The sequence below is a fragment of the Sinocyclocheilus rhinocerous genome, unplaced genomic scaffold (genome assembly GCF_001515625.1).
Source record: "Sinocyclocheilus rhinocerous isolate Xijiao unplaced genomic scaffold, SAMN03320098_v1.1 scaffold1120, whole genome shotgun sequence".
Taxonomy (NCBI): Eukaryota; Metazoa; Chordata; class Actinopteri; order Cypriniformes; family Cyprinidae; genus Sinocyclocheilus; species Sinocyclocheilus rhinocerous.
In genome coordinates, this window is record NW_015666179.1 from 22,483 (window position 1) to 40,995 (window position 18,513).

The 18,513-nt window shown below is 36.9% G+C and overlaps 1 protein-coding gene across 3 annotated transcripts in view; it reads left to right on the forward strand.

Moving 5' to 3' along the window:
* The first annotated feature begins 1,675 nt into the window (after positions 1-1,675).
* Positions 1,676-18,513, forward strand: part of LOC107732026 (PEX5-related protein-like) — a 37,717-nt gene continuing 20,879 nt past the window's right edge. The window contains exons 1-6 of one of the 3 annotated variants that reach the window (XM_016543256.1): positions 1,676-1,789; positions 10,626-10,737; positions 16,249-16,443; positions 16,750-16,870; positions 16,979-17,072; positions 17,287-17,316. In XM_016543256.1, coding sequence (XP_016398742.1) covers positions 1,721-1,789; positions 10,626-10,737; positions 16,249-16,443; positions 16,750-16,870; positions 16,979-17,072; positions 17,287-17,316 — 621 coding nt within the window. In that variant the 5' untranslated portion in view covers positions 1,676-1,720. The remainder of the gene's footprint in view (positions 1,790-10,625; positions 10,738-16,248; positions 16,444-16,749; positions 16,871-16,978; positions 17,073-17,286; positions 17,317-18,513) is intronic. The other 2 variants (XM_016543257.1, XM_016543255.1) reach the window with 2 other exon arrangements.

Genomic DNA, 18,513 nt, shown 5'->3' on the forward strand with positions numbered 1-18,513 from the left:
TGCAAAACTTCCACAAGCAGTATCCTCCATCTCCACTATCCAACGGGCCCGTACAGCAGCTTGTTTTGCGGTCGCGCATTGGCTACTGTGATAGTACTGATGTAATCATAGCTGTCATCTTCCCGATTTAAAATCCTAAATATCAAACATGTTTGATATGATTGGGGAGGCCCCGATTTGTGTGCGAGCAGATCGGGAGGTGCAAGATTCGATCTGTAAATACCTCACATTACCAAATAATCCGTGCCGACTATCGGAACCAACCGAGGTCTTCAACAACATTTTCTCTCCGATTCTCGGGAGGGGAAAATCTGGGATAAATCGCCTAAAACTCCTGTTATATGAAACCAGCTTTGCAGACACAAAAATGACAGAATGATTTAAAAAAAAAAATAGATAAAATAATAGGAAAAAGAAATGCTTAGACAGATATTTTGCCATTGATTATGTTTTTATTAAGGCAGCCCATATCTACATTTGAATTTTGAATGTAAATAAGTAAATGAAGGAATAATTAGAATTTTAATTAGAATTGAAATGTAGAAATTGAAATGCCTTGACAAATCTTTGGTTTGAAAAATTGTTTAAAACTTTACAGAAAGAACAATCAGTGGATGGATGGATAGATGGAGGGATGGATGGATGGATGGATGGATGGAGAGATTTTAGCAATGGATGTTTAGTCATTGATTATGTTTTTATGAGGGCACACTGTATCTGTAAATTTAAATTTGTATGTAAATAAGTATAATTAAAATTGAATTTTAAATGTAATTTTTACTGTATTTCTATTTAGAATTGAGTTAGTGTTTGTCGTTTTTTAAGTTAAAAAAAAGCTAAATTTGTCGAGACAAACTTTGAATGAAGCCGACAGACTTTAGAAATGGATGTTTCGCTATTGATTATGTTTTTATGAGGGCACACCATGTAAATAAGCATAATTAAAATTAGTTGAATTTTAAATTGTTACTGTATTTTTATTTTTTTATTAGAATTGAGTTCGTATTTGTCATTTACATTTTTTGTAAAAAAGCAAAACTGGTCTAGACAAACTTTGAATGTTGGCTTGACAAAGCCTTGTTCTGAAAACTTTTTGAGGTTTGAAACTTTATAAGCCTTATGGACCGAAAGAACAATATATAGAATGATAGAGAGAATAATAGATGGATAGATACTTTTGTCCATACTTTTGGCTTTGTTATTAATATATTTTAGAGGTTAATGTAAGTGTAATTTCTCTGGACATTGCATTCACTCAGAGCAAGTTAAGGTAAGCTGACTAGAGCTTGCCAATTCAATTTAACCCATTATATAACTTGGCCTTGGAGTAATATGATGCTGTCTTCCCTGTTCAGACTGGCCATACGTCTCTGTCTCTGTAGCACAGATAATAGCAGTTGACGACAGTCGCCCTATCACTCGCATGACTGCAGTGGCCTCTTTGTGATATCGCACTTCATCACGCAGAGTAAAACTGAGGATGATGTGAGAAAGAATGTATTGATGTTCCATACAGCTGTTTTCATGTGTGGCTTCAGGCAGTGTTTCATTTTGCTTTCAGTGTGATCATATCAACCTTATAGCATATAAATCATTGAGCCTTTAAGCACAGTAGGACGAATAATACTTGGAATATCTAAACATTCTGTCCTGACACAAGTCATTGTTGATTTCACTGTTGTAGGGGAAAGACTCTAGGGCTGCAGATAAGACCGTTGCCATGGTCCTGAAGGAGATACCCAATAAGGCGTCCTCAGAAGGCAAGCCCCTCCTCACGGTGACAAACAAGGTGGGCTACTACTGCAGCTACCGCCATAGTGAAACAGCACATCCGTTCTCGCTGCATGGTGATGATAACTAAAGGAAAAGCTTTGACCATCACATGTCTAACCTCCACCTTTTAGCCTAACAGAAATAAAAATCACAGTGTGTCTCTGCCATCACAAATTTCTAACAGCACAACAGCTAACACAGGCTTTTTTATTTCATTCAGGGCAACTCTGTGGGGTAGAAAATTGAGCTTTTCACATCAGGCAAGGCTTGTCACAGGAAATAGAATGGGGACAATAGAAATGAGCATTTCAGATGAACACATGGGACACACATGGATTTAAATCTTAGTTTTATGTTTAGTTATGGTGCAGGATTTGTTGCCACAATCACAAAATAGATCACATATTCAAGCTGTAAAAATAGGGAAACACTTCAACACATGCTTTTAAATTGTAATATACCTCATAAGCAGTTCAGTTTGATATAATTAACATTGCTTTAAGTATATTTTATATAGCAATGCACAATATCAGTGCTATATCAGTTATCAGATTATTTATGAAGTTTATCACCAAGGTTATCAGCACAGTTATTTTAATATCATTGTCATTGAGATAATATTTTGAATTAGTTTTTATATTATAGTAATTTTGTTGTTTTTGTCATTTTTCCTATTTTTTTTATGTTTATATTTTTCATTCTTTTTTTCAGTTTTAGTTTTAGTTATTTAGTTATTTATTCAAGTAATTCAAGATAAATGAAAATTAGAAATGCTGTCTTGGCAACTAGCTGAGCTGAAATATATGTGTGTGTGTGTGTGTGTGTGTGTGTATTTATGTGTGTGTGTGTGTGTATATATATATATATATATATATATGTATATTATTTTATTAAGTAACAGAAATTGTTTTGTGGTTTTAGTTTTAGTTAACCCTGGGTATCAGTCAATATTTTATATTTAGTTCAGTCTATTTTTACATTTAGATTACCATTGCCATCATCAACACTCAATAAATCACAATCACAATAATCTAAAATTATTTTGCATTTTCATTTGTAATTTATCAGACAAATTAGCATGGAATTGTCAAATAAAGCAATTTAATACAGGATTTTAATAGTATTGCATCTCTAATTTTACATGCATCAAACTGTTGATATGATATAATAGCAAAACAAATTTATTGGAACTTTTCTTGCAAAAACATTTCCTTGCTCTTTAGAGGTTGATATTTGTCTAAGAAATCCCACTGTCACTGCTTTATAGTTCATCTTGTCATTGCCTGTGTGGTCTGTGGCTCGTTCTGTGTTTTAATCTTTATAGTTGTGTTTATGTGTGTACTTGTAACACTATTATCTGTGTAGTTCATGTCTGTGTGGTGTATTGATGCAAGACAGATTCTGAACTCAGTAATAATTGCATTACATTAAGCTTTTGTAGCGCTCAACTGGTTTCCACTCTTCCTTCACCAGTCACTAAATGACACATGATTCAAATATGCCTTTGCAAAGCATGTAGTGGTTAGTTTTGTAATCAGTCAACAATCAATAGACCGGTGACCTGAAGCCAACTGCACTCTGTTGCCTTGTCCATAATAGCGTGAAGGTTAGTTCATTTTCAAATCAGGTGAGATCGAACATGGCATGTGAAGCACAGCATCATTCCTCTGTGTAAAGTCTTGTCAATACTGATGCCAGAGTGTTATCAGATCAATACTGTCCTATTTACCACAATGTGAAACCTGTAACTGTAGTCTTGTAAAACAAGTAAAGGCCCAAACAATAAGTTGATTTCACTGGTAAAGTTTATTTGGGTGTCATTCGGTTATATTAGGGTATTTATAGATATTAGGATATTTATAAAAAGCCTGAATAATGTTCTTTTGAGAAATTACCGCTGTGTCCCTAAACCATTTAATACTGTGGATATTTAAACACCTGCTGTCACTTCAAGTAAATTGCAGAACTTTACGGATGAACTCTTTATCTGAAGAGAAAGATTTTATAATTAGCCAGGAATTCACTGCGTGAATGACATATAAGAAGCAGGTTTTTTAACTTAGTCATTGTTAGAACCAGGCGTTCTTATTTGTACTTCTGATTGTTTTTAAATATTTTATTTGCTTGTGTTGCGTAAACACTTTTGGTTCAAATATCATATCAATTATGCAGTTAGGCTAATTGTACTGACCTCACACACAAGATAAAATAGTACAGGTCTTCAACATGGTATATGCTTCTGAAACTAATTTCTTCATACATAATGCAGTTGTGTATGTTGGTGCTGTTATTTATAACACTAATAATTGCCTCACATGAGCTCATACCTCCCTCAACCTCCCTCCCTAACTCTCCCCCTTAAGACTCCCGCTAGCTAAACTGGTTCCAGGTTCCCTTGACAACAATATCTTGGAGTTGCCACCAGGAGCTAAACCCACATGACACAATTAGTTGAAGTTTTCCATGACATAATTCAGGATTTGCACTCTGGCTCAAACACAAAGACAAAAATGAGGAGGTACAAAATGCTTGCGTTGTGATAAAGCGTAGCTGAGAACAACTGAAGAAAATTCCTTTTCATATAGATAAAGGAATTCCTGAGTTGTTCATCACCATTATTTTTTTCTTACATATCCAATCAGTAGGTTTACTCTGCTTTACAATTACTGTACAATTTGCCGTGTCTTGAAAGGGTAATCAGCATTCACAGGGCTAAATGTAGTTTCTATAAATGCCTCTGAGTATCATGGGAAGATGGGACATCAGAAGCACAATGAATCTCAGAATAGTACATTATGCACTACAAGAATAATCAAATCCTAATTAAGGCCAAACTATGTGACCTTGATGTTCAAGTCTTGGCTGAATATAACGTGGCAATATTCATTGTTTGAGTTTATAGTGAGCCCCATGACTATATTTAACAATGTCAATGTATTATTTTTACTTAATAATGCTTTTATGTTGTATTTTCTGAGGGACAATTGTGAATGCCTGGTTTCCTTCAAATTATGAGGAACAGATTGCAGAGAAATGCACACTCATTTTCAATGGGAATATGGCTTTAAATAAAAGCAGAAATATTAAAATGTTCTCAATATTGTAAGGTGTAAATTAAATAATAAAAACACCCAAGGAGATTTAGGGCCCTATCATACACCCGGCGCAATGTGGCGCCACCCGCAACGCAAATGTTTTTTGCTAGTTTCAGCTCGACACAGTAGTCATTTTCACGTCCTGCGCCACTTTTTGTTTAAATAGCAAATGTATTTGCGCCCATTTGTGCTGGTCTGAAAACAAAGTGTGTTCAGGCGCATTGCTGGTGCGTTGCTATTTTGAGGCAACTGAAATAGACTGCACTGCGCCATTGACCAACAAAAACCTGGTCTAAAGTCAATGGTGCAGTAGTTTTTTTGTTATTTAAAGAGCGCGTTAGTATAGGCGGGTCCACAGCGCGCGTACACTCTGCTTATTACACACACAGGGACGCACACCAGCACACAAACATGCCAAATATAAAAAATTAAAGGATTGCAATGTAAATTGTATTATTATTGTGTAGGCTACATAAATATAAAAATGCCTACATGTCATAATGGATAGTCATTGCATGTATCAGAATTAGGCTACCTTTTTGCTCGTGCACGAGCAGCTCCGTTTCATCTCTGGAGACGTGTTCTGTCTTTGCGCTTACAAATTCCACCGTGTAAATAGCAAATCCGCCATGGCACGAGCGCAACTGGCTCTTAAAAGGAATGGGAGATGAGACTCTGATTGGTTTATTGCACGTTAAGCCCAAAACACACCCATTACTCATTAAGAGAATAGGGACAACCCTTTTAGACCATGCGCCGACCATTTTTCCCGTCGTTAAACTAGCAAAAGTGGATTCGGACATGGCCTGAGTGCACCTGCGCCGTGCGCTTTAGACCATGCGCTTAGATCGTTAAAATAGGGCCCAAAGGCATCATGCTTCTATTGGCTTCTATTATTATTTAGTGACTATTTCTTATACGAAATAGACTATTTCTTATATTATCAATACGACAATAGGTGGCGACAAACCTTTATGAGCCACTGAATCATTCATTCAACCGATTCGTTCAAAACACTGATTCATTCAGGAAACACCACTATCGGTGTTGTTCAGAGGTGTAGCTGTTTATTTTGCAATCATCTTTGACTTCGATTGGAATTACTTTTATTGGCGGAGCAAAAACAGACCACAAGCAACTTGCAATACTGTGTGTAAAATGTAGAACTATAGTTATAGTTATATTGCTATATATAGCACTTGTGTGATATTTTTATTGGCAAATGTACCTGCACCTATGCTTACATGCAACCTACTATAATAATTCAAAATAAAAATACGTAAGAAAAAGCATTTTTAGATATGTCAACAAGGTAAAAATGCTAATAATCGCTTTCTCTGCTTTTCTCTGAATGCGATGACAGATGCTGTGCACATGCGCATAAGTTTTGTTTGAAATGTATACAGGTGTGCACGATTATTTTAATCGGATTACAAAGTTTGTGGTACCTATAAATATTGTACCTATAATCATATTGAATAAAATAAGTGTTTGAAAACATACATAAGGTGCCACCAGTAGCTAGTTTTTTATAGCGTTAGCTTCACTTTTCTTTGTGTACTTTTAAGTACACCAATGGTTCTAGACCCTGCTCTGTCATCTGTTGTAAATTTTATGTAAATTACACGGATACTAGTTTTAGAGAATGGTTACTTTAACAATAATTCATTCTCTTACCTGCCCAACAAAAAGAAGCAACTTGGGCATCACTACTCAGGATTTTCTTCGTCATCAAATCTTACCACCTTGTGGCTTCCGTAGCGATGTTTACTCTCGTTTTTGTCTTTGTTGATCTTTCTGTCTTCTGGCTTCATACCTTTTTTTTTTGCATCTACAGGTCGTACAATCAGTACAGTTAAACTGGTAAAACAGAATAATATTTAGCATTAATTCGCTGTGTAAATTTCTCGCATCACCAAACTACACTACACTACTAGCGTATCTACAGAGGCGGCAGCTAATGAGCGGAGCGCGAGGAGTCTCTGACGTTTAGTGGTCAGTGGTCACGTCATGGTGATCCGGACCGCAAGTAATTAAAACTATTTTTATAGAAAACTTTAAGTCTTCATCTCATGTGAATGTATTCAGATAACAGTTTATTTCCTAATGTGTAAAACTTTTTAAATTAGCACCAAACAGAATGCACCTTTGACAGAAGACAAAAGCCAAATGTGTTTGCTTCTCTCAGACAGAACAGCCAGGTAAATCCTCTATCAACTAGCCTGCCACTGAAATAATCAGACTGAGTTAATAAAAAAGGTGTTCTGCAACGTGACTGCAGTTATCTGCTCTAATTACAAGAATGAGTTTTTTCCCCTTAATAATTCCTATTAATGTCAGCAACCCATTTGTGCCTAAAGTGACAAACTGTTTTAAACTGAATACAGGGGAATCTAATTAAATAGCAGAGCCCAAAATATTTCCAAAATAATGGCCCTTGTTCTGCTGGCATTCACAAGGGAGGAAGTTATGCTTTTATAATAAGACTTACATAGGGGCAAATTAAAAATGAGCCCCAAATCCAGCTCATCTATAGTAATAAAACATCCGGACGGAAAATGCTGTTACATCACCCAGCCTGACACTTCAAATGCTTACTGATCAGCAGATCTGAGCTGTTAAATAAGACTATGTTTCTGCATATGTTTTTTTTTTTTTTTTTCCCTTTCCAATGCTCAACTAGTTCGGAGGTCTCTTTTGGCCTGTTTTTAACGAAATAAAAATAACTGCTTTATTTAGAAGCAGGGTAATTTAAGGTCCCACTTTATATTAAGTGGCCTTAACTACTATGTACTTACATTTAAATTAATCTCAGCAGATCTGAGCTGTTAAATAAGACTATGTTTCTGCATATGTTTTTTTTTTTTTTTTCCCTATCGAATGCTAAAGAAAGATGCTAGGCAAAGACAACAGTTGGAAGACAGAGTACCGTCATTTTCTTGACTTCCATCAAAAATGTGCAAGGTGTTGTAACAGCAGGAGTTCAGCTTGGGTAAGATCAGACATTCCAGCCAACGAAGGAATACATCTCCTCACTCACAGCAGCAGAGCCAGAGTTGTCTGTGCAACCCAATTAAGACTGCTGGGTCAGCGTTCTGGCACAGGCTCTCACAACAGGAATGTTCTCCCAAGCGCTCTGGCCAACATACACTGCTCGTGTTATTCATGAATATTCAGTGTTTATTTCAAAGCTTCTGTCAAGCTACTGTATGAGGAGATCACAAACCTTTGTACAGTTTGAAGGTAGAATATACACCAGAAAAATGTCAAGCACAACTAGTTTTTGCTTAGAGAAGTATAATCCATTTTTTCATTATCATTAATTAAAAAAACATTTCTGTGTCCATCTCTAGATTAATTCCTGATGGATTTATGTCTCTATGGTCTTATTTAAGCCCGGGACAAATTAAAAAGACATTCAAGGGGAAATACAGCAGCCCTCAATTAAGCTAGTCTTGATAAGTTCAGAGTTTCTTAATCAATTTGCTTTATAAGATAAACATGCAACAATCCGTTAATTTAAGCAGCGTTGCTTGAAGTGTCTGTTGTTGTTAAGGCCATATGTAGGATATGTGAATGTGACATGAAATTACATGCGTGCTGTTTTACAACCAGAAACATTCTGATGACATAAGTATCTTAGCACTATTTGCAAGAAACAAATGTCAGCAACATGCAAACCAGGGGTGTTTAGCCTTTCATCCATACTGGGTCACAGAGGGGATTCTCTTCTCACCCATGCAGGGGAATTTGTAAAAACAGCTTCAAAGCATTAAATTCAGGTGACTTTGAGAGCAGCATATTTATATTTTCTTGAGTACAGCTGTGTAGAATAAATACAATTACGGGCAATTTCACATAACAATACAACAATTTCATATCTACAACCTAATTTTTAGCTGTAAGCTAATTAAAGCCGTTCAAAAGTCAGTACAATTATTTTTTTTATTCAGCAAGGCTGCATTTGGTGAAAAGTGACAGTATTTATAATGCTAAAAAAGATTTCTGTAAAAAAATGATGCTATTTTGAACTTTCTGTTCATCAAAAAACGTATCAGTTTCAACAAAAAAATTGAAGCAGCACAACTATTTTCAAAAGTAAGTTAGAAAATCAAATCAGCATTTCTGATTTCTGAAGGATCATGTGATACTGAAAACTAGAGTAATGACTGCTGAAAATACAGATTTGACATCAAAGAAATCAATTATATTTTAAAATATATTAAAATAGAAACAGTTATTTTAAATTCTAATAATATTTCACAATAATACAGTTATTACTGTATCTTTGACAATTTTACTGGCCCTAAACTTTCGAATGGTAGTGTCCTTTTGCATGCTAATTAGCAAACAGATGGAAACTAAATTAATATTTTCTGCTCATTAGCACATTCTGCTATATCTATCCCGCTACATTCGTTCACAGTGTGTTTAGCGACTTTTGACCTTCAAAGCACTCGATACAAACATCACATTTACCCCCAGCGTGTTGTTACTGGTGGATATGACCGTGAACTTACAACTTTTAAAAACACTGTTACCTTACAGACAGAAACCCAGGTTATCAAATTAGTACTGGGCAAAAGAATATATTCACATATATTCACATACATCAGTTCTACTAAATACAAATTCAAGTAGCTACTTATTCACACATTAGCAAATGTTAGCTTGGTAGCTAGCTGCCTTCCAGTCGCATAAGCAAATCTGGTTTAAGAGAGAGAGAGAGAGAGAGAGAGAGAGAGAAGGGAGAAGGAGTCCAAGAGGGTGAAGATACAGTAAGAAATGTTTGCCTCAACTGGTGTGATCAGCCTTTGTGTCTTAAATGATGTGAACAATGAAGATTATCAAATCCAATTAATTGACTAGCCTGTTTCCCAGGTCACTATATAGTAATATACCTCTTTAGATATGGAGTTATCAATAAAATTCTACTACAGTACAGAAACATTTAACTAGAAATCAATCCCGAAAGATTCTGATGCAAATCCTGTATCACAAATACGCTAGCCCTTATTTTAGTATGTGCTGCAACATGTAGAAAGAAATTAATTAATTTAACCACACTGAGGACACAGATTAAACATCAGGGATCCACTTAATGTTGCAAATGTATGTCTCTCTTCTGACTAAAGGATTAAGTTTTCAAAAGAGAGGTAGTTATGGCTGAAAATGCAGATTTGCTGTAGCCATGCACTGACTGCCCACAAAAGTGCTCTCCTCTGATGAGACTGTGGCATGGCTGAATGAACACTATGAGAACAACCAGATGATGATTGATGTGTTTTTTCCCATTCTGTTAGACACAGGGCCACCTCTATGCCAGTCTTTTAAGAGAACATACACACATTCTGTCACATAGAACACATAGTATACCGATGAGGGGCTTTATAAAGACAGCCTCACACCTTGTCATAATTACATTCATACACAATTACTATGTTCTCTGAAATGGAAAAACAAGCACGTCACATGCTATTTGTGATTACTGGTCTGCTTTCCTTCTGTTTAAGCGAGAATGGGAGGGAGAAACATTCTCAGGCTAGGGACGTTTGCAAGAGGGGGGCAAGGTGAGAATTGTCGTCTCAATCCTGTAAATAGGCAGCAGCTGAAAAGGTGGTGACTACCAGCGTTACCAATCACATGCAGAGATGCTCATGGCACAGTGGAGGCTGGCTGCAACTAAAACAAGAGGAGAACAGGAGGCCAAGTGCATTAATGTAGACCTCATCATACTCTTCTGCTTGATTTTTTCAGCTGGTGAGTGAGCAACAAGAGAGCCGTCCCTTGCTGAGCCCTTCCATCGATGATTTCCTCTGCGAGACCAAGTGTGATGGAGCTGCCCGCCCAGTAACCTCCAACACAGCAGGTACCACAGATAGTGACCTTCCCATACTTCCTCAACAATTCTGCTTCTCCACTGTACTATACTCCACTACACTGTACTTGTCACGCCCCTGGACTCTTTGTGTTGTGTTTTCCCTCCCCAGGTGTGCTGTGTTCCCTTTAATTAGTCATTCCTTGCACCTGTGTTTTCCCAATCACCCAGTGTTTAAAAGCCCCAGCCCTTTCAGTTGGGGTTTGTCGGTCCTCGAACGTCATTTGAGCACAACCCGTCAAACCAGGTGCGAGAGCCGGCGACAGTGCTCCCTGGCTCCTCCCTCCATCGTCTCCTCCCTGGAATCTGTCCGCCGGCCCCCTCCCGGGTGTCCGTCCTCCTCCTGAGCCTCCTCCCTAGTTCCCACCCACTCCCCTCCCCATGTTGTTTTTACGGTGCGAGGACGCACCTTCCGGGAGGGGGGAGTACTGTCACGCCCCTGGAATCTTTGTGTTGTGTTTTCCCTCCCCAGGTGTGCTGTGTTCCCTTTAATTAGTCATTCCTTGCACCTGTGTTTTCCCAATCACCCAGTGTTTAAAAGCCCCAGTCCTTTCAGTTAGTGTTTGTCGGTCCTCGAACGTCATTCCATGTGTTCCTGTGTCTCCTAAGTTCCCCGTGTGATCATTAAAGACTGTGAATTGAAGTTATCTCTGTGTTTCCTCGTTCCTCGCTCCTTGCCTCCCGAGAATTGTGACAGTACTATTACACTATAATTCGGAAGTTTTAGCATATTTTCATGTACAATATAATCAGATTTTAAGAAACAAAGCAAGTAGCTGTACTTGAATTGAGATGAATTGAATTTGTGCTTTTATACCACCATTCAAAAGTTTGGGGTCCGTAAGACTTTGTTTATTTAAAGGGGTCCTATTATGCTCTTTTACAAAGTCTTGATTTTGTTTTGGGGGTGTACTAGAACAGGCTCTCATACTAGGTTGTTCGAAAAAACACATTATTTTTCACATATTTTTACATTATTACAACATCTCTCTCCCCAGTCTGGCATGAACAGCTCGAATAGTTCCTGTATTAAATGAAGGTCCACCTTCTGAAATACAAAATGTGCTGTGATTGGTTAGCTGGGCCAGTGTGTGTTGTGATTGGCTCCACTCAGTGCCTGGTCGGGAAATGTCATGCCCCTTACCATAGCCGCCTGCGAGCTTCAGTGTAAATATTGCGTCAAAATCAAATCAATTTGAGCGCGATTTAAACCCGGAGGATTGTAACCACTCTAAGTTCGTCTGCCTTGGGAAAGCTAGCGTGCCTCCGACATAGTGATAACACTCGTTCCCTTCTCTAGTGCAGCTCAACCAGGTCTCGTCCCATTCATCGATATTTGTGATATCACAAATCCCGGAAAATATGCGTTGTAGTCCAAACGAGTCGTTCGTTGTAGTTTTTGAAAAGTGATTTCTGTTAAATAAAATATCTCCTTTTGAAGTGGACTTTGAGCTTTGTAACTTTGCAGATCTTTTTTATGCTCAAACAGCAACATTACAGACTAACTAAAGTTGAAAAAGTGAAAAAGCATAATAGGACCCCTTTAAATGAATACTTCAGCAAGTATGAATTGAATTTATCAAAAGTGATAGTAAAGAATTTTACATTACCAAAAAATGTAATACAGTAAATGCTGTATTTTTTAATAAGTGCTGTTCTGTTCTTTCTGTTCATCAAAGAATCCTGAAATAAATGTATCATGGTTTCCACAGAAAAAATATTAAGCAGCACCACTATTTTCAACTGTGTTAATAATAAGAAGCTTCTCTTGAGCACTGAAATAGAATGTTTGCATGATTTCTGAAGACTGGAGAAATGGCTGCGGAAAATTCAGCTTTGACATCACACAAATAAAATAGATTTTAAAGTGTTTTTAAATAGAAAACAGTTGTTTTGATTTGTAATAATATTTCACAATATTACTGTTTTACTGTATTTTTGATCAAATAAATATTTGGGTGAGCATAAGAGACTTCTTTCAAAAACACAACCAACCCAAACCTTTGAATGATAGTGTAGTCTGCATTATATATGTCTTCACCACTGGTTAGCAGAGCAGAGTAGACAGACACATTACTAAATGAGGAAGTATGTGGCCTCTTACTGCATGACAGCTGTAATGAAATGACATGAAATTCACACTGAGAAGCTGAGCAAATAAAACTGTATTTATTTGACTTGCACCCTCACTTGTCTGCACCACAAAGCAATTAAGACAAGCACTCCTACTCCCTATAGAGTGTCTTGTTTACTTTCTGATTGTGGAAAACAGCATATTCTATTTACCAACAGATTATGAATGGAGGATCTTTGGATTGCTTAAAGCAGCAGTCTGTTAATTACTGTGCCTTTGAGCGTAATGCGTATTGAGGTTCAGAAATTACCAGGCAGAACTTTCTGCAATCAAAATGTCACAAAGTACTTACTTCACAGTGTGAAAGATTTTCAGTCTGTCAAGCAAATAGTAAAAGCGTCAGTTATTGATCTATGTGTAGTTGAGTATGCCTGACTTGAAATGTGAAGCCAGAGTCAATTGCCAAGTTAACACTGCATTGAAGTCATAGTTTCTTTTTGGTACCACTCTAAATATTTTTTGCATGTTTATTAATATGATTGTATACTTTTTATGCATAATTAGACTAACTTATTTAGCTAAAATGTAAGAAGAATTTGAATGATTAAAAGAACACCAGGCTTTTTTTAAACAGTGTCTGTCTATAAAAGCAATGGAGCTGATTATAAAAATGTATATTCAGGTCTTTAATGGGAACTGCTGTAATCTTTAGAAGAAACGCCTCTAAATTCAATTACTATTCTCTGGTAGATTCTCCTGAGAGAGATTTTGATTCATTTTTCATTTTAGTAAAAAAATCATGACTTGCTTTGGTTACAGAATCATCAAGGCGTCAGGACTCCTATACTTCTTTCTTTAAGACAGCTTATGAGATTCAAAGCAAAGACGTATGTTAAACCACAAAAATTTCATTTATTTTTTACATCTTAAGCATCAACAAACAGAGTACAAACTGTGAAGTCATTGATTTAAATAATAATAATAATAAGCCGACAGTGTGTAAGATCATGTAAACACCTAAATCTAGATATATTTTTAGTCATTATACCAATTTCAGTACCACATTTACCAGCTTATTCTATGCACAACTCTGCTTATTTTGACATCAAAACCAGAGAAAAGTGGATGATTTCAAAATGTCATGTTAACATAGTGTTATTCTGTTTGTCAGGTTTTTATAATGAGCTGTAGATTTTTTTTTTGATTTTTTAAAATATTTTTATAATGAGATTTTTGATAGTTGAGTCAACAACATTACATTCAATGTTGTCTATTAATTTATTCAAAAATAAACATGTCTTAAAGGTGGAAGAAAAAATATATTATTATTTATTATTACATTTATAAAAGTTTTTCAAAACCATATGAAACCAACATGAATGCAAAGACTGCATTTCTGAGAACTTGGTACATGAGTTTGAAACATTTTTTTCTTCCTTTTCTTTATCGTAGACACTCTTATATGTAACTGACCCAGTTATCAATGTTTTATTGTACATGTGAAGGCAATCATTGTGAAACTTCTTGATTATATTGCTGTCTGAGATTATTGCACTGTATCAGCTTGGTTTAAAGTAAAGGGCTTTAGAAGATCTCAAAGTCTTGAGAGGTATTTGGTGTCCAGGCTGGTCTTTGTGTGGTCGGCAGAGACAAAAGCATGTGGTGGTAACCTGGTTTCAGCTCTGATGTTTGTGCCAGATTTCAGAAGGTGTGCTGTCAAGCCCTCAAGGCTTGGATCATGCATCCTCAATGTTGGCATCTATATGCAGTACTGACCTGCATGGACATTTTGTCTACCACCTGGTTATGAAGATGTCTGTTCTGCAAGCCAGAAAGGTAGCAGGAAGGGGGTCGAAGCAGTAGAATATGTCCGGAGTGTCTGTTCTTAATGTTAACATAAAGGGGGTTAACATAAACCATCTAAAAGTTTTATGCTTTAATCTCACCTAATCAGAAAAGCTGACTACATTCTCTCTGAATATTGAATGAACACATTCTTCTCAGAACTTCATCCTCTGCAGCAGAACACAGTGTTCTGTAGAGAGTATTCTTGATGAAGTGTGTGTGTGTATATATATATATATATACATTATATCAAACGCTCTTTGTTCTCTTGGAGAGGAACATGCAACATCAAAGATTATTTGACACCGGCCCCTGAGCTGTCGGAACTGTCTGCTGTCTTTTATTGCTGTGACCACGCAGGTAGATAAGTGCCTAGAGCAATAACTAAACCAGGATGTGTTATTATGTTTTTTCTTTTTCTTTAAACTCTGGACTTTTGGTTGATGTGCTAATTCGAACTTCAACTGCAAAAACTTGCTAGCTAATATCAATTTATGCATAGTAGTATCTCACAAATGTTAATGTTTTATTCTGTTGGACACACAATGGGATGGATAAGGGATGAGAGGAAGTTGATGTACTTATAAGAGGCTTTCACACTAGCACAGGGGTCTCGGAACTCGGTCATGGAGGGCTGGTGTCCTGCAGAATTTAGCTCCAACTTGCCTCATCACACCTGCCTGGAAGTTTCTAGTATGCCTAGTAAGACCTTGATTAACTGGTTCAGGTGTGTTTAATTGGGGTTGGAGCTGAACTCTGCAGGACAGCGGCCCTCCAGGAGCAGGATTGGTCACCCCTGCACTTGCACTTTTGGTGCACACCCGTGTTTGTTTGATGTCAGAGTTCAGTTCGTTTGGATAATGTGAAAGTTGTTTTCTGAACTCGGGTGCACACCTTTGAACCGTACCCAAGTCTAAAAAGGGTGGTCTGGGTTATGGTTCATGCAAAACTCAGTGAATGCAGTCATACTAAATGACCAAAATGAACCGCTGTTGATGACTTATGAATTGGTCAAACTATGTATTTCTGTTTTCTCACTCACTTTCCTGACAAGCATGTCTGATGTGTTGAAAGCAGAGAGAATTTATATCTCATTTCCATTCGCCTTCAGAAGAAATTGACTCCACTCTGACATAAACGAACCATGGTTTGAAACCAAAAAACACAGTGACCACAATCCAGTTGGGACAGGGGAAGGAGGGATCAATCAAACTCGTTTTTAGAACAGACAATCAAACAAGGTGTGAAAGCACCCTTAAGTGTATATTCTATCCCGCTATTTACAGTCATTGATCAAATGGCACCTGGGAGTGTTGCTTGACAATGAGGCACAATGTTGATTTCCAGAACCTTCACCCTCTCAGTTCCTCTGTGGTGAAACGAGCTGTCTACCTTCACTCAATTTGCTGAGACCAAAATTTGTATATTTCATTTTTGCTCTAGCTTGTTTAGTAATCTAGCTACTTAAAACTTGGCATTGGCCAGGGGATGCATCCCACACTTTCAGAACCACTGAACTTTCTGGAGCAAGAAGACAAATAAAAGTGGATGATATTTATTTTCTGTTTGCTTCCTTTGTCCAGTACTGTCCTCCTCTCTGGACCTGCTAGATCTGAGTGAGCCTGGTGAGAGAAGACACAGCAAAGACAGGAAGAGCACTCTTTCTTCTAAGGGCACACCGTACAGGAAGAAGGCCGATGAAACAGAGCTGATCCAAGTGGATGCTGATCAGAGTATACCCTGTTCTCGCACACCTGAAAAGATTTCATTGGACTCAGGTATTAAGTGTCAGACAGACAAAGTAAAGGGCTGTTATGCTGAGAAGCAATCTTGCAAATCAGTAAAGGGAAATCAGTCGATTACACAAATTAAAATGCATTTTTCACGTCATTAACTGAACAGGTTCTATAACGGATAGTACTTTTTCAATGAAAATATTACAGACTTACATAACGTTATGTAGTTGCCCTCTTTAATATGTGCATACTGCAAATTCCTCAAACTGTGGTGTTGCTTGTGATTTACTTGGGATGCAGTATGATAATATATCTCTGTCAAACAACATGGCCTCATTTTGTTTACAATAGCAGTTCCATCTTCTTTGGACAAATGGGAAGAACTCAACCCACACCTAGAGCGAAATGGTAGCAGAAAGTGGAAATTTGAGAGAAGATGTTCATCAAAAAATTCTGGTGAATTTGTGTGGTAAGTCGCTGCTCTAAAAAAAAATAGTATGAAAACACACACTTTCTGGATATCCAAAAGATATGAATACCTTTTTTTTCACATCAATTTTTTATGATATAACCCCAGGTCTATGGATTGCAAGACTCAGCTAGACACTACCCCCAAGAACTCCCTGGAGGTCAATAATAAAGTAGAGGTGGAAGCCATGCCAGCAACTCAAGTAAGTGCAACACCGAGCAACACTTATCACTCTTTTTATGAATCATGATCATCTGTGCACATGTGTCAGTGACTTTCACATGTTATTTCCCACTTGTCCCACTCATTGTAGTTTTATCATGTTACTATAAATCCATCCACTTGAACTGTGAATGTTTTTTTAGCCACTCAATACATAACATTCTGTGCTAACTTCTAGAATTCTTTATTTTCAGCTCAACAGGCAATATGTTAGTGGAAGACATGTAAGCCACTCTGTGCACTCTTTGTATGAATTGCAGAATGGTCTATGCATTTGCACCATGGCAACAGCATCACCACCAAATTCAATACAAAAAAGACCAAGCATTTTGGCGATACTTCATGGCAACTAATGAACTGAAGTGACGTCCTCACGGCAGGTCACAGTTTGCAAGGATTTTCAAATTTATTGTGGTGCTACAGGGTACAAATGTTACACGCTTCTACCCTCAGTGAAGCATGCAGGTCTGTTGTATTGCTGTCTATCATGATTAGATAGTTATCAAATTAATTATTGACCAGCCACTGGTCAATGTAAACTCAATGTAAAGCCAAGGTTGCTATTGGAAAAGCATAAATTAAATTACCCCAGATAGATTGTCCAACAGTGGGTGCCTCTAACATCTTTGATTTGCTCATCAGGTTTATAGTCAGCTTGTGACTCCCCAAAAATGTATCAAAACACTACCGTTCAAAAGTTTAGTGGCGATATGATTTTTTGTCTCATATGCTCACCAAGGCTACATTTATTTGATCAAAAATACAATAAAAACAGTAATATTTTGAAATATATTGCAATTAATAATATTTAATTATTAATAATGGGGGAAGTTGTGGCCTAATGGTTAGAGAGTTGGACTCGTAACCCAAAGGTTTTGGGTTCGAGTCTCGTACCGGAAACTTTAAAATAACTGATTTCTGTTTTAATATATTATAAAATGTAATTTATTTCTGTGATGGCAAAGCAAAATTTTCAGCAGCCATTATTTCAGTCTTCAGTATCACATGATCCCTTATTCTAATATGCTAACTTGGTGCTCAAGAAACATTTCTTGTTATTATCAATGTTTTTTTTCTTCTTGCATTTTCTTTTTCATTTTCTTTCAGGATTCTTTGATGAATAGAAATAGGGAAAAAATCATTTGAATTCAAGATTGATTTGACTTCAAGACTTTTTTGTAAAAATGTTGAAGTCTTTTCTGTCAATTTTGATCTACACTCTTAAAAATAAAGGTGCTTCACGGTGTCATAGAAGAACCTTTTTGTCTGAATGGTTCCATAAAGAACCTTTAACATCTGAAGAACCTTTCTGTTTCACAAAAGGTTCTTTGTGGCGAAATAAGGTTCTTCAGATTATAAAAAGGCAAAAAAAGAGATGGTTCTTTAAAGAACCTTTGACTGAATGGTTCTTTGTGGAACCA